This window comes from Pygoscelis adeliae, unplaced genomic scaffold (assembly GCF_000699105.1).
Source record: "Pygoscelis adeliae isolate BGI_AS28 unplaced genomic scaffold, ASM69910v1 Scaffold444, whole genome shotgun sequence".
In the NCBI taxonomy this organism is placed as follows: Eukaryota; Metazoa; Chordata; class Aves; order Sphenisciformes; family Spheniscidae; genus Pygoscelis; species Pygoscelis adeliae.
The window spans coordinates 18,224-31,861 of record NW_008824677.1 but is presented as its reverse complement, the minus strand read 5'-3'; the positions used below and the strand labels follow the sequence as shown (position 1 = coordinate 31,861).

The following is a 13,638-nucleotide window of genomic DNA, read 5'->3' as shown; positions in this document are numbered from 1 at the left end:
CTGGGTGAAATCCAGGTGGATGTTGCTTTCCTTCTGGTTTTCCCCTTGAGAGAGGAACCTGTGTTGTGTTTTCATCCCTCTGCTTCCAAAACCTCCTGTCAGATGCTGGGGAAGGGGCTAAAGAGAAAAACCTGATCAGAACCTGCTTCCTTATGCTGCTGTCGCTGGGAGGTTTGGGGAGGGGCAGCTGACCTGGTGGGTTATCTCGTTTCATATCACACTGATTTTTAAATAACAACTTATATTTCGACAGCAGTTTGGACAGGATGGGGAGGCTTCAAGGTTTGTTTAGAGGTTTTGGATAGCCTTTCACGCTATCTCTTTTCATTTCACTGTGCTAATATTGGCCTCCAGCCTTACGCAAGAAGCTGGGGCAGACGTAGGAGGGAGGGGGACAAAAGAAATGAATCTCTACGGCCTCTCTCCTTCCCCTTTAGGTGGATGTGTCCTGGCTTGGTCTGCAGGTAGTGAGCATGCCACCACGCTGGCAGGCAGGCAGTGAACGGCAGTGGGTGTTTGCCAGCTCTGTTCTGCAAGTGAGGGCCAGAGCCTTTAATCTGTTGTTTAGCCTAACGTTTTTCCTCCTCCTTACGTTCAGCTGTCTTGATCTCTCCATGGCTACTAAATCCTTTTTGGGTCCTGACGGGTCCTGGCAGAAATTTGTACCTCCAAGGGAAACAAAACGCCTCTCAAAAATCTCTTAATTCTGTGTTGCTGTGAAGTTTTGAATGTAGGGGGGGAGAGGGGACGGCACTTAGCACTAATGGGGATTAGGGTAAGAGTGTGCATTTGTTTTATAGGGAGTTGACTGCATTTCTGCTGCTGGGCAGAATCTTTTAATCCTTATTTCTGCAATGGCACCTGCTGGGGAAAGTGGAGCATTACAGCAAGTTGAGGAAACACCGGCTTTTGCAGATGTTGTTTCCCATATACTTTGTGTTTAGGGACCTCTGACAGCGGGTATGGGACTTTTCTTCCAGGGGCATAGGAATGAAATTTGCCCATCAAATATACATTAGCCAAAAGTGTGATTTAAGCAGAAATGGTTTAGGTGGGGTCCTGGAGAATGGCTAGAAACGAGTACACAGATGTACAGTGGAGAGCGATTGATCCAGTTCCTGAGCAACCTGTGTTCCTGGAGGAATTTTAAATCGGGGCTGAGGTTTATTGGTAACGTGCAGGAAACTGTCACCGTTGGAGGCTGTTTGGCTTTGTGATTTGAACGCATGGGCAGGAGGCCGAGAGCTCTGGCTGCAGCCCTGCCACGGCTTTGTGAACCCGGGAAACATCCTCTGCCGGTTTTTCCTATGGTGCTTTGATGTTTGATGGCTAAGAAGAACAAAGAATGCGAATCTGAATAAATATGCTCTTGAGTTCTCACACGGACTTTTCTAGCACCAAACTCTCAACTATTACAAAATATCGATAATAGGATTTGTCAGTAAAATAGACTCGGGCCTGCGCTCTGGGCGAGAGTTTGCTGACTTTCCCTTTTTCTGAAGTTGAAATATTTACCGTTGTCTCCGCAGCTGCTGTAGCTAATCATTGTGCCCTGTCTGCAGGAATTCTGCCTCTTCGCTGTGGTCGGCCTGGTGTCTGACTTCTTTCTGCAGATGTTTTTCTTCACTACTGTGCTGTCCATTGACATTCGCCGTATGGAGGTAAGGAGGGGCCAAGGACATGGGGTTTTGCCTCGGGTCTTCCTTCTCTGCTATTGTGGAAGGATTAAAGGAAGCGCACCCTGTGATTTTCACTCTCTAAACAGAAAAGACCGAGCTGAAAAAATTCCGGGGCAGTACTTGCTTGGTTACACATACACAGGGATTGGGGACAGGATGCTTGAGGCAACAAGACACCCTCAGGTATATAAATGTGCAGATTTGGGGTAAATGGGCTGGAAGGAGACACGGTCACAAACAGGTGACCATGGCTGGGCGAAGAAGAGAGTGTGTGCCGGAGAGAAGCTGGGACAGGTTGACTCGAGAGTGAAGGTGGGAACTTAGACGTGGGCATGTATCAAAGATAGCTGTGTCTGCGCACATTTCTCTCGAGGGACCTCATCACCACGGCTCTCACATGTTTGCTTTTCTCTTGGCAGCTCGCTGATCTGAACAAACGGTTGCCAGCAGAAGCCTGCATGCCCCCAGCGAAGCCTGTCAGCCGCTCTCAGCGCTACGAACGCCAGCCAGCTATGCGACCTGCCACCCCCCACACCATCACCCTGCAGCCGTCGTCTTTCAGGAATCTGCGCCTGCCGAAGAGGCTGCGGGTGATCTACTTCTTTGCCAGGACCCGGCTGGCCCAGAGACTCATCATGGTATGCCATGTGGTGTTTGTTACCTGGTGCCCCTTCCTGCTGGACACTAACCCAACCCAAATAGGCTTCCGGAGGGGGAGGGAAAGCCCAACATTTTCATGCATCCTTGTTCCCCTGCAAGACTTATCCTGCCCTGTGGTAAATACAGTTCAAGAAATACTTCCCTAAGAACATCGCTCTGCATGCATTAGCTCCAGGGCTCTGCTGTTTGTGTGACGTTTGGGTGGTACTGAGTAATTTTCTGATATTTGCTTTGAAACAAAAATCTGCTTTTCAAGGACTGTATGAGTGGAGAGAGAAGATTTTTCAGAGCAGAAATCATGTTTTGCTCCTGTAGATAATGTGGAATAAAGACACGGAGATATTTTGCTACATGAAAGACTAAGACTTTTCCTTTTGCAGGTGTAACTGCAGCGGTTACACCAGTTACTGCCCCTGCTTGTCTCCCCCATCTCTGTTCTGGGTATCTGTAATGGAAGCGGAGGAACGTGTGTGTTCCTTGGCTCTACAAACCACAGCCCAGTCTGTTACTGTCAACTAACATTGATGGCAGTTTAAGTTAAACTGATACCTCAGTCTGTGAACCGTGGCTGCTGCAGTAGGTCTTGCGGAGTTCATGAACCAGAACTCTGAATTAAGCCTTCCCAGCCCTGTTTGAGGGTGGCAGACGTGCTGGTCCCAGCCGCCAGCACGGAGTCTCTTCCCTGCTGTGCATTTGTGTGGGAGAAGTGGGGTTCCCACCATCAGGTTGAGTCGGTGGCTCACAGGAAAATAGTGTTCAGTTTTCATGTGTGCTGTACAACCTCTCCCGATCCTCTTAGAGGATAAGTGTCTGTTGGGAGTAAGACCGTAACTGAGTGCAGGGCGTGCCCTTGGTTGGGACGTTGCTGATCAGCTCAGAGAGCTGACGAGGTGGTGGTGGTGGAGCGTGAAGGCCATGTACTAAACGAGCTTGTCTCTTTGCTCATCGTATGTAGGCTGGGACGGTGATCTGGATTGGAATCCTGGTTTACACGGATCCTGCTGGTCTCCGCACCTACCTCACGTCACAGGTCACTGAACAAAGTCCTTTGGGTGAAGCAGGTCTGCCTCCTATGCCTGTTCCTGGAGGTGTCCTACCTGCTGGGGACCCCAAGATTGATCTGTCAGTCTTCCCATCGGACCCTATACAGCTATCAGAAAACCAGACGCAGCAGCGTGAGCAGAAGTCAGGGCTGGAGTCCCTGAGCAGGCTGGAGACAAACCAGCACACTTGGGCCCACGGACCAGAGGGCAAAGGGAATGGACAGACGGAGCTCGGAGCTGAAGCAGAGGTTACCTGGGGAGCAGAGGATGAGGAGATTTGGAGGAAGCTTTCCTTCAGACACTGGCCATCCCTCTTCAGCTACTACAATATCACTCTGGCCAAAAGGCAAGTGGGCTGGCATCGAGTGCCGCAGGCACTTTGAATTGTGGAATTGACCCCAAGCGTCTGTCTTTCTTCTGTGCTTCGTCCTTCTGAGTTAGATAATTGGTGTTCCACGTGGCTTACTCCAAATGCGTCTTCAGGAGGAGACTGTTAAACAGGCCCTCCTGTGTGGTGCGGAGGTACCAAACTCTCCAGGACTGTTTGTCTGAGAATAAGGGTTGTGTTTCTCTCTGTGCTCTTGGGTGTATTACTTGCTTGTTGTCTTCCTTTACCCTGGAGGTGACGTTTAGAATTTTGTAAAACAATATGCGATCATCTGTAAGCGATGGGGATGGTACATTGAGGAATAGAGACATCTGAGCTGAAGAAGCTTCTTGGTGAGATCTTCTGGCCTGCAGCGCACAGCCAGACCAGATCATTATATCCTCACCTAAATCCGTGTTATCCATTTGATCTCATCGGTAGTTCATTCCACTGTTGGCTCTTAACCTCTTCCACAGAGTTAAGGGTCAAGACCTGGGAAATATCTTTAGAGAAGAATATTTCAAAGGAGGTCTTTAGTTTAGAATACCTGAAACTACTGGACTGAAAGGACGCACTGGGACCTACCTTGGCTGCTAGTGAGAAGATGAGCTGGGTTACCTGTCAGGATTTTTGTGTCTTTTGGTGTTTGTTGTTCCTAAGCTATTCTCATCTTTCCATTCCTTCAGATACATCAGCATCCTGCCAGCAATCCCTGTCACGCTGTACCTGAACCCACAAGAGGCCTTAGAAGTGCGGCATCCCCAGGAGGCTAACCGCTACCACCCTTTCTTATCTTCAAGCGGTGGGAAGCTGGATGCTGAAGCTCAGCCTGACCAAGCCTCATCCAAGCTGCAAGGGCACCAGGATGTCACTCTTTACAAGTAAAAGAGTCCTTGATACAGCCTTCTGACCACGCCTTAGCTCCCTTGGAGACAGGGGTTGCTTTTTGGCTGTTCGGCTCTTCTCCTGGAGGGAAAACAAAAAATACTTGTAAAGCTTCAGTGCAAAATCCTGTAATGCTCAGGACAGCCTAGCTCAGCGAGCGCAGCATTAAATTAATCTCTCCTGGCACTGTTTTTCTGAGTTCCCTGGCAGGAGGTGGTGCGTGCAGCCCAGGTTGTTAGCGCACGTTGCTGTTGGTGGGAGCTGCTTGTCAATATATATCGATGACTATGGACCAACGGCGTACAAACTTGATACATATGCCAGTGTTCCCTATAATCTAGTAACCGTTGTGCAATTAGTCATGCATTTTGAAGATTAAGCTTAGACGTATTTTAGTTGGGTGGCTTGGTGATGCTAAAACCGTTACTCCCAGCACCACACATGAGGCATTACGGGGTTTATCGCTGAGTGACAGGGGTAGGAGTTCGTCTTTGGGAATAAACATCGTGATTCAGTAATGCTTTATTGGGTGTTAGATCAAACTCTCACGCAAGCAAGGACCTTCCTTTCCTACCGAGGAGACAGACTCCCTGCTTGCCCTCTGAATCTGCAATTCTCCTTTGGCTGTGTTGAACGCACTTGATATTATCCCGATCCCCACGTAGCGTTTTTCTTAAAGTCTTAGTTGCTATGTACTTTTCTTCTTGACAAGTCTGAAAACATTTTTGAAAATCATACTTTCCCATTTAAAAAAACCCTTTAATTTTCCACAAATCACTATAGCTTTTTTTCTCAGCTGAAAAATTTAGACCAGCGACACGTGTAATACTTTCACAGTATTTTTCAAACTCTGTCCGTGGACTAGTAATTGGATCTTTTCTCTCACCTTCTTTTTGTCTTTGTGTCTGTCTGTCTCTCCCACCAGGGTGGCTGCTCTGGGTCTGGCCTCGGGCATTATCCTGGTCCTCCTGCTCTTCTGCCTCTACAGGGTGTTCTGCCCCAAGAACTATGGGCAGAACGGGCTCTCTCACAGCAGGAGGAAGAGGGGGGACCTGCCCTGTGACGATTACGGCTACTCCCCACCTGAGACTGAGATCGTCCCCTTGGTTCTCAGGGGTCACCTCATGGTAGGTCGGACGGCTGCAGTCCTTACAAGAAAGGCATTTTACTGACTCGCGCCACGCATCTTCTGTTCACTTTGTTTTATTTAAATAACAGCCCTCACAAAGGACAGACAGCTATGCAGCCTTAGCGTAATGCAGCCGTGGAGGCTAACAGCCAGGGTGAATGCTATATATATATAGAGAGAGAGAGAGTAGGATATTGTTTGCATGAAGTTTCCTGTAGGACTTTTCCATTTCTTCCTGGGATTCGCTCTGAGCTGCTTGCAATTGCTGTTATTACCTTCTCTGTGTAGCCAGCTGTTGGCTTTTATTGGCTGGGCTGATCCAGCCGCCTTTGCTGGCGTAGCTCTAGATTCCTGGTATTTAATGCCTACTGGATCCTTTTTTCCCTGCTTCCCAAAAGTTATTGCATAGGTTTGGGCTGTTAAACATCGCTTCCAGTGCTAAAAGCATCCATGGGTTTGCACAGAAGTGTGCTGCTGCTCAGTTCACTCATTTTTCTTGAGGGGAAAGATGTTTCTTCCCATTCTGAGATGAAACAAAGCGCTCGGGCACCCAGTCACATGGAGTTTGAAACACTGTGCTGTGCCTTCCAGAGAAGATGCACCTCTGTTCCTGATCCTACCGTCTCTCTGAACCATACTTTCTCAGGAAAAGGGAAGACAAACAGAGTCTGTTTGATTTGCAGCAGTCTAGTGCAGTTCTAGGAATCTGGGCAAAGATGTACTCATGTTCTCAGAGTATCCCTAGGTTGCTAAGCCAGCCACGTAGTTTTGACATAAAATTTATCACCTGTATAGTTCCTGAGCCACACGCAAGGTGATTGTCAGAGTCCAGAGGCCTCGGTGGTGCTACGCGCTCAGCTGTGCTTGTTCTTCCTTCCCAGGACATCGAATGTCTGGCTAGTGATGGGATGCTGCTTGTCAGCTGCTGCCTGGTGGGCCAGATCCGTGTGTGGGATGCTCAGACTGGCGACTGCCTCACTGTTATTCCCAAACCAAGGTAAGTGGTGTCTGTACCAAGTCATTCAGCCGCGGGCAGGTCCCTCCACGATCGCTGCTCTGCAGCTGGTGCAAACCCCTCTGTAAGAAATCAGCCCTCTCCGACAGCAGAGGTGGGAGGACTGAGCTTTTATTACTGTGTTTTAGGTTGCGAAGAGACAGCAGTGGCATCTTTGATTACCAGGAAAGCTGGGATCATAGTCCGGATGGCAAGAACGGTCTGGACGACTCTTTTGAGAACAGTCACCAGCTCAAAAGGATGCTCAGCCCTCCCCAGCCTCCGCTTTTCTGCGACCAGCCAGACCTCACGTCTCTCATTGACACAAACTTCTCTGAGCAGGTGAAGGTGGCCGAGTCAGAGACGCGGCTCCGTGCTGTGGGCGGTCGCCAGAAGGAGAGCGGGTACGACTTCAGCAGCCTGGTTGGTAAAGTGTACGAAGAGCACAGCACCTCCAACTGCATGAACTTCACTGGCCTCTCGGCCCCGCACGGACAGGCTGGCTTCTGCGCGGGGAGCGGCAGCCCCCGCTCCCTGGGCTGCGGGACCGAGGAGGGAGGCTGCAGCAGCCGCAGAAGGAGCCTGGGGGACGAGTCCTTTACGGGATTTGACAAATCGTCGCCGCTTCCTTCCTGGGGAGGAGACCTGGAGAGCTCTGTCTGGAGCCTGGACCTGCAAGGGAACCTGATTGTGGCTGGCCGGAGTAACGGGAAGCTGGAGGTGAGGAGCGAGGCTCACTGCCAGCCCAGGCACCGGGTGAGCTGCCAGCAGCTCTTTAAGACTGAAGACGCTTAAAGATTGCCATGTCATTAAGTAATGTTACTGGTCAGTCATGAAATAAGGTAAAATTAATAGGAATTCTGTAGGAATGATACAGGTTTTGAAGCAAATTTTAATCAGAAATTTAAATCTCCTCTAATGAGAAACTTTCAGAATTAGTTTAATTTTAATTTCATTTTTGGAAATTAAGTTAGAATTTTTCCTTCAAAGTAAATGCAGGGTTTTTTTAAACAAACACATTTTGAAATAAATTTTTGAATGATTTTTGACCTGTGCTGCATGTGGGCGGCTCTCATTCTTCCCAGCGAAGGCACAGGCAGGCCACTCCATTGTTTTTCTTTGTCCTTTAAATACGCTTTCGAGCTCAGATACCTTCTCCCGAGCAGCTGCCTTGAGACACTGACTGAATTTTGTTGCTGAATCTTGTCTCCAGTCCACATCACAATATTGCTGCAAAATCCAGAGCACTACGTGCTCGGAACAGGGCAGATGTGGGGCTGGCCGGGAGCGAAGAGGGGTGCTGCAGAGCTGGGGATGGGCAGCGTGCAGCAGGAGCCCGTGCTGCTGCACGGTGCGTGTGTGGTGCACCGGGGCTAGCGTTCATTGTGACCCCAGTAAGAAAGGCACGCAGATTGTGAAGTATTGATTAAAATACTATTTATCGGCAGTAACGCTAGAAGGAAAGAGAGGATAGTGTGATCTTGGGTCCCTCCCGTTGCGGGGAGCCCCATGTTGTGCCGTGTGGGACAGACCTCCAGTCCGAGCACGGCACACCCTGCGGATCGTGTCCCTGGAGAGGTCGGCCGGCACTGTGGAACTTAGAGCTCTTAGGGGATTTTCTTCGAAGAAGAGAATTCTATTCATCATTTCTGCTGTCAAACAAAAGGATGTTCACTTAAGAACTTGCTGCTTCACTTTAAGCTAGATAGGAGGACATTGATGATTGTAATCGCTAGTGCCAAGTGGGATCTGCCTACAGGCTCCTTAGAATCATAGAATCATAGAATCATTAAGGTTGGAAGAGACCTCCAAGATCATCGAGTCCAGCCGTCAACCCAACAACACCATGCCCACTAAACCATTCCTTCATTAAGACCAGACAGCTAAGGGGGCCAGAGGATATATGCAGCACAGCACGGGTTAGCTGTTAAGTGGATCACCGGCTCCTCGATCTACGACAGTCAGGATCACAGCAGTAACCCCTTCTCCTTCCAGGTTTGGGATGCTATCGAGGGGACCCTCCGTAGCAGTAATGATGAAGGTCAATCTGGCATCACAGCGCTCGTCTTCCTGAACAACAGGTAATTGTATTTGTGCTCGGGGATCTCCTGCGAGGGGAGGAGGACACGTGGTGTAAGCCAGGACCCCAGCCCTGACCCTCCTGCCATGGAGGTTGAACAGCTCCAGATGGCAGAGGCTCAGCTGGAAGGTCTCTTCCTTCCCACGCGTCCACCTCTCAAGCTGCGGGTGGTGGAGCGAGCTTTCCTGGGTCCAGGTCTGCTCCAGCAGCCACTTCTTCTTCATACAGATATTCAGTCTTTCTAGTAGCTGAATATCCAGAATAATTCAGGGCTGGGAGATGGGGCCTTTGGGTCACTGGTTTCTGTGTGCTGTTATTCAAGAGGCAGTGACATCTGCCAGTTCATTCTGCGGACTGAGCTTAGTATAATTTCCGAGCCCTCTTCCTTGCAATCGGGAGTGCCTCCTCACAGGGGGAGCCTGTGTGGTTTGTGCTCTGCCTCGGAAGGTGTCTGGTCTCAGGGCTCCTCACCCTGTGAGAGCAGGGAAGGGCCTCTCCTCATGGGCCTGCGTTTCTCCCTCAGGATCGTCGCTGCCCGGTTGAATGGCTCTTTAGATTTCTTTTCGCTAGAGACACACACGTCCTTGAACCACCTGCAGTTCCGAGGTAAGCAAGCGTCTGAGCGTGCTGTGCACCGCTCTGAGCTCCGCCGAGCCTTTTCCTCTCCCCTTGCCTTCTTGCAGCTGACTCTTCCTCATACCCACTTCATAAGCTGTTGTAATAATGCTACGCTCCAAAAAACCCTGTGTTGCAGGATGCCAAACCAGCTGCTGTGGAGAGGTGAGGAATACTTTGGGAGTTCCCTGTGCAGGGAGAGCGTCTCGAGTGCTGGTTTGCTCCAGTGTGTAGGTCTGGAGGCTGAGGCATGCGTTCCAGGGTCAGCTCTGCCTCGTACCTCTTTCCTTTCCCACTTCTCACTTATTTTCTCCTTCAGCAAGGTCTTTTCTCACTTGTTTGCACACCACGTAGCCCCACACAACCACGATGTAGCCTGGGGCCTCGGCACAACCACAACACGCGCAAAACTAGTCCGTGGTGGTAACTGGTTTGCAGTGCAGTGGCTCCTTTGGTTCTGGAGTGGCCTGGAGGGTAGAGAAGCCCTGGCCTTACTCCAGGAGGATGGTTGCATTCCTAGGTGGATGCCCTGGGATCTGCAGGCTGTAGATCTGGAATTGGAGCAGGCCCTGCAGGAAAGGACTGGCTGTGGAAATGACTTTTCCCCATAGGGTGCAGAGAGTCATGTGCCCAGCTCTCTGTTCGGCCTCTGACAAGGGTAACCGCAGCGCTCTCGGGCTTCAGGGATCTCAGTCTTGCAGAAGGCTTACTGCGTAGGGGCCACTGATCTGCAGAAGGGAGTTCTGCTGCTGAGGACCCTGTTGGAGACCCTCACTCCAGTTGTTCATGAGCGCCGAGCAGCCGTAGCTTCCATTGGTGTCAGCCAGAGTGCCGAGTGTTCGGCTCTTTGGAGGACCAGGTTCAAATTCCTTGAAGTTCAGCACCCAGGCATCCCTGGTATCGCACCATTTCTGGGTGATATTAGTCCTGGAGCGTGAGGCTGTTTGCTGCACTGAGGACTTAGCTGCGTGTCTCGCCACAGGAGCCCCGAGCAGAAGCAGCATCCCGTCCTCCCCTGTGTTCAGCAGCAGCGACATCATCATGTGTCAGCTCACCCACACCGTGTCCTGCGCCCACCAGAAGCCGATCACGGCGCTGAAGGCTGCGGCTGGACGGCTGGTCACCGGGAGCCAGGACCACACTCTGAGGGTAAGGCTTCCTCGGCTGAGTCCGGGGCTGCTGCTGCCCTGTAACTGGTGGGGTGGGGTGGGTGCTTATCCATCCTGTGGACACTGGGGGACGTGAGCTGGTCTCGTACGTGGGCGGGGGGCAAAGCTGATGTGTGTACATGCACAAAGGTAGGCGAGTGTTTGGGGTGGCGTGGTTGGAGTCCGATCCAGTGCATTCCTGAAGCTCCCCTGTGTTATATTCCTCTGCCTGGATGTGGCCCGTCGGTGGAGTTAGAAGGACAGGGCCCTGTGTGAGCTATCTTCCTAAGCAGAGCGTGAGATCCTCTTGCCTTAGGGCTGGGTGACTTCATGGATAGCAGGGTCTGGGTTCTGGGTATCTCCTGTCTTCTCCTCGTCCCTTCCAGCAGCAGCCGTCCCCTTCAGCCATGCACGTCGCTTCCCTGCCCTGTCACTGCCCGACAGGCGTTACCCTCTTCCCCTGCCCTTGGCAGCAGCATCCAGTGACCTCGCTGTCCTGAATCGCTGACAGGCTCTGACTGCCGCGAGAGGGGGATGGCAGTACGGAAGATAAAGTGAGAGCTGTTGCTTCGTTAGCAAGAGTGATAAGGCTCAGGTGGCGTCGTTCTGCAGCACGGCTGCCCCGTGGACGCTCACATCTGCCTCTTCTGCCCTGCAGGTCTTTCGGCTAGAAGACTCGTGCTGTTTGTTCACGCTGCAGGGTCACTCGGGAGCGATCACAGCTGTGTACATCGATCAGGTAAGGCGCAGCTGGGTCTGCACCAGGAAGAACATCCTTTATACAGGGCTGCTGAGCCACTGGTTCAGCCAGAGGGGCACAGCCGGGACCCTCTTCTGGTTTGCACATGGAGAAGCTGATGTGTGCTTCTCCGAGGACGCAGCGGGCTCGCTGGCCGCTGTAACGGTGTGCTCACCCATGTGCCGTACAAGCTGAACCATTATTTTCCCATCCAGCTAACCGCGAGCTCAGCAGTCCCTTTCCCTGGAGGTGGTTTCTCTCCCTGCCCTGTTTGGAGCAGGAAAGCCCCATTCCCGCTGTACCCCTGCTGCCGGCTCAGCCGTTCTGAACGCGGCTCTGAAGCCAGGGAGCCTCTGAAGGCAGAGACGGGAGCACGGGGCTGAAACTGGCCCAGGAAACGTTCCCTGCCCCATGAACGTCTGCCCTCCTGGGGACCGGCTGTCTCCCGAGAGAGGCAGCGTAGGCTTAGCTGAGCTGATGCGCAGCCTGCGCTGCCAGGGCTGGAGAGGTGAGCAAGGCTAATGACAGGGCCTAGCAGAGCGTGCCCTGCTCTGCAGGGAGCCCCCGGGGAGGCTTTGTGTACCAGCTCCCCTTGGAAAGAAGGAGGAGAGCCACACCTGTGCGCTTCACAGCTCTGTTGGAATGAATTTGGGTTTCTCTGCACCGGGGAGTCCTGGTGGGCTTGGGGTTTTGTTACCTCCAGCCTGCTCGAACGCATGTGCAAAGGCAGGGAGGACACCGAGCCGGCAGTTCAGCTTCCCATCCCACGTTCCTGTGACCTCCTACGGCCTGGGAGCGTGCCCGGAGCACTGGAAGTCCTTGTATGTGCAGCTGGCCTGTGTGTTCAGCGGCTTCCCGTGTCCGTGGCACCGCGAAGCCCCCGGCTGTGGTGGAAAGGGCACCGTCCGCTGAGGTTCCTGACCTGGTTCTGCCCGTGTCCTTGCAGACGATGGTGCTAGCGAGCGGAGGCCAGGACGGTGCCATCTGCCTTTGGGACGTGCTGACGGGGAGCAAGGTCAGCCACATGTACGCCCACCGAGGGGACGTCACGTCCCTCACCTGCACAACGTCCTGCGTCATCAGCAGCGGCTTGGACGACGTGATCAGCATCTGGGACCGCAGCTCGGGGATCAAGCTCTATTCTATCCAGCAGGTTGGTAGCTGGGGAGCAGCCAAGGAAAGCTTAAGGCTGCTTCTGTGCTTTTCTGGACCCCACCAAACCCCGCAGACCACCTCTGCTGGGCTTGTAGCGTGAAGGGGTCGCTGTTTAAACTCCACGTGCTTTGGAAAACTTCCCTGCTTGTAAACGTAACATGCAAGAGCTCAGAAAAAAGACCAAATCTGTTGCTTGGCCAGACCGCGCTGTCCCGGCTGCGAGGAGGCTCTGTGGCCCCATGCCAGCACGTGTGCACCCGCGGGGCCGGGCTGGCAGAGGGGCTGCGGCTAAACGGCCTCTTCCCAGCCACGGCAAGGGCTGGCCGCAGAAGCGGCGTGGGCAGGCTGCTGCCCTCCCTCGTGGAGGAGTTCCTGCCAGGACGCCTGCTGCGGGCTCGGCTCTCTGAGGTGCTCTCATTCCACGCAGGAGATGGGCTGCGGTGCCAGCCTGGGCGTGATCTCCGACAACCTGCTGGTGACAGGAGGCCAGGGCTGCGTCTCCTTCTGGGACATCGGCTACGGCGACCTGCTCCAGACCGTCTACCTGGGGAAGAGCAACGAGTCGCAGCCTGCGCGGCAGATCCTCGTGCTGGAGAACGCCGCCATCGTCTGCAACTTCGGGAGCGAGCTCAGCCTGGTCTACGTGCCCTCGGTGCTGGAGAAATTGGACTGAGGAGGAGCAGGCGCTGGAGCCTGGGTGGAGCGAGGCAGGTGGGAGGGGGCGCCCGGGCCCCTGCCGTAGTTGAGGGCAGCGCCGGCGGTAGTTGAGGGCGGCGCGGCTGCCGGCGGGTGAGGGGACGGAGACGCCAGCTCCATCGCTCCGTCCGTGCCTCTCTCGCCTTCCCTCCTCGTAAACTGGACTCTTGTCACCCAACGGTCTGCAGGGCCCGAGCCCTCCTCTTCTCCCCGTTTCCTGCATCTCCTGCAGCTCCATCGCTCCGTCCGTGCCTCTCTCGCCTTCCCTCCTCGTAAACTGGACTCTTGTCACCCAACGGTCTGCAGGGCCCGAGCCCTCCTCTTCTCCCCGTTTCCTGCATCTCCTGCGCGGTCGCTGGGGCTCCCCAGAGGCGCGTGTCGTCCCCGGGGCTGCGCCGGCTGGTGCGGAGGGACACGGGGTGGGGGCTGCAGGGACGGAGCACCCGAG

General features: G+C 53.2%; 1 protein-coding gene across 2 annotated transcripts in view; it reads left to right on the top strand.

The window, feature by feature from the left end:
• SCAP (SREBF chaperone) overlaps positions 1–13,205 on the top strand; it is a 67,143-nt gene extending 53,938 nt beyond the window's left edge. Inside the window, exons 11-24 of one of the 2 annotated variants that reach the window (XM_009323140.1) lie at positions 1,563–1,661; positions 2,099–2,317; positions 3,295–3,369; positions 3,490–3,728; positions 4,436–4,630; positions 5,560–5,761; positions 6,645–6,760; positions 6,907–7,477; positions 8,753–8,838; positions 9,361–9,443; positions 10,435–10,601; positions 11,259–11,339; positions 12,286–12,492; positions 12,922–13,205. In XM_009323140.1, the coding sequence (XP_009321415.1) occupies positions 1,563–1,661; positions 2,099–2,317; positions 3,295–3,369; positions 3,490–3,728; positions 4,436–4,630; positions 5,560–5,761; positions 6,645–6,760; positions 6,907–7,477; positions 8,753–8,838; positions 9,361–9,443; positions 10,435–10,601; positions 11,259–11,339; positions 12,286–12,492; positions 12,922–13,167 (2,586 nt within the window). In that variant the 3' untranslated portion in view covers positions 13,168–13,205. Of the gene's footprint in view, positions 1–1,562; positions 1,662–2,098; positions 2,318–3,294; positions 3,729–4,435; positions 4,631–5,559; positions 5,762–6,644; positions 6,761–6,906; positions 7,478–8,752; positions 8,839–9,360; positions 9,444–10,434; positions 10,602–11,258; positions 11,340–12,285; positions 12,493–12,921 lie in introns of both variants that reach the window. The other variant, XM_009323139.1, reaches the window with a different exon arrangement.
• Positions 13,206–13,638: the final 433 nt, after the last annotated feature.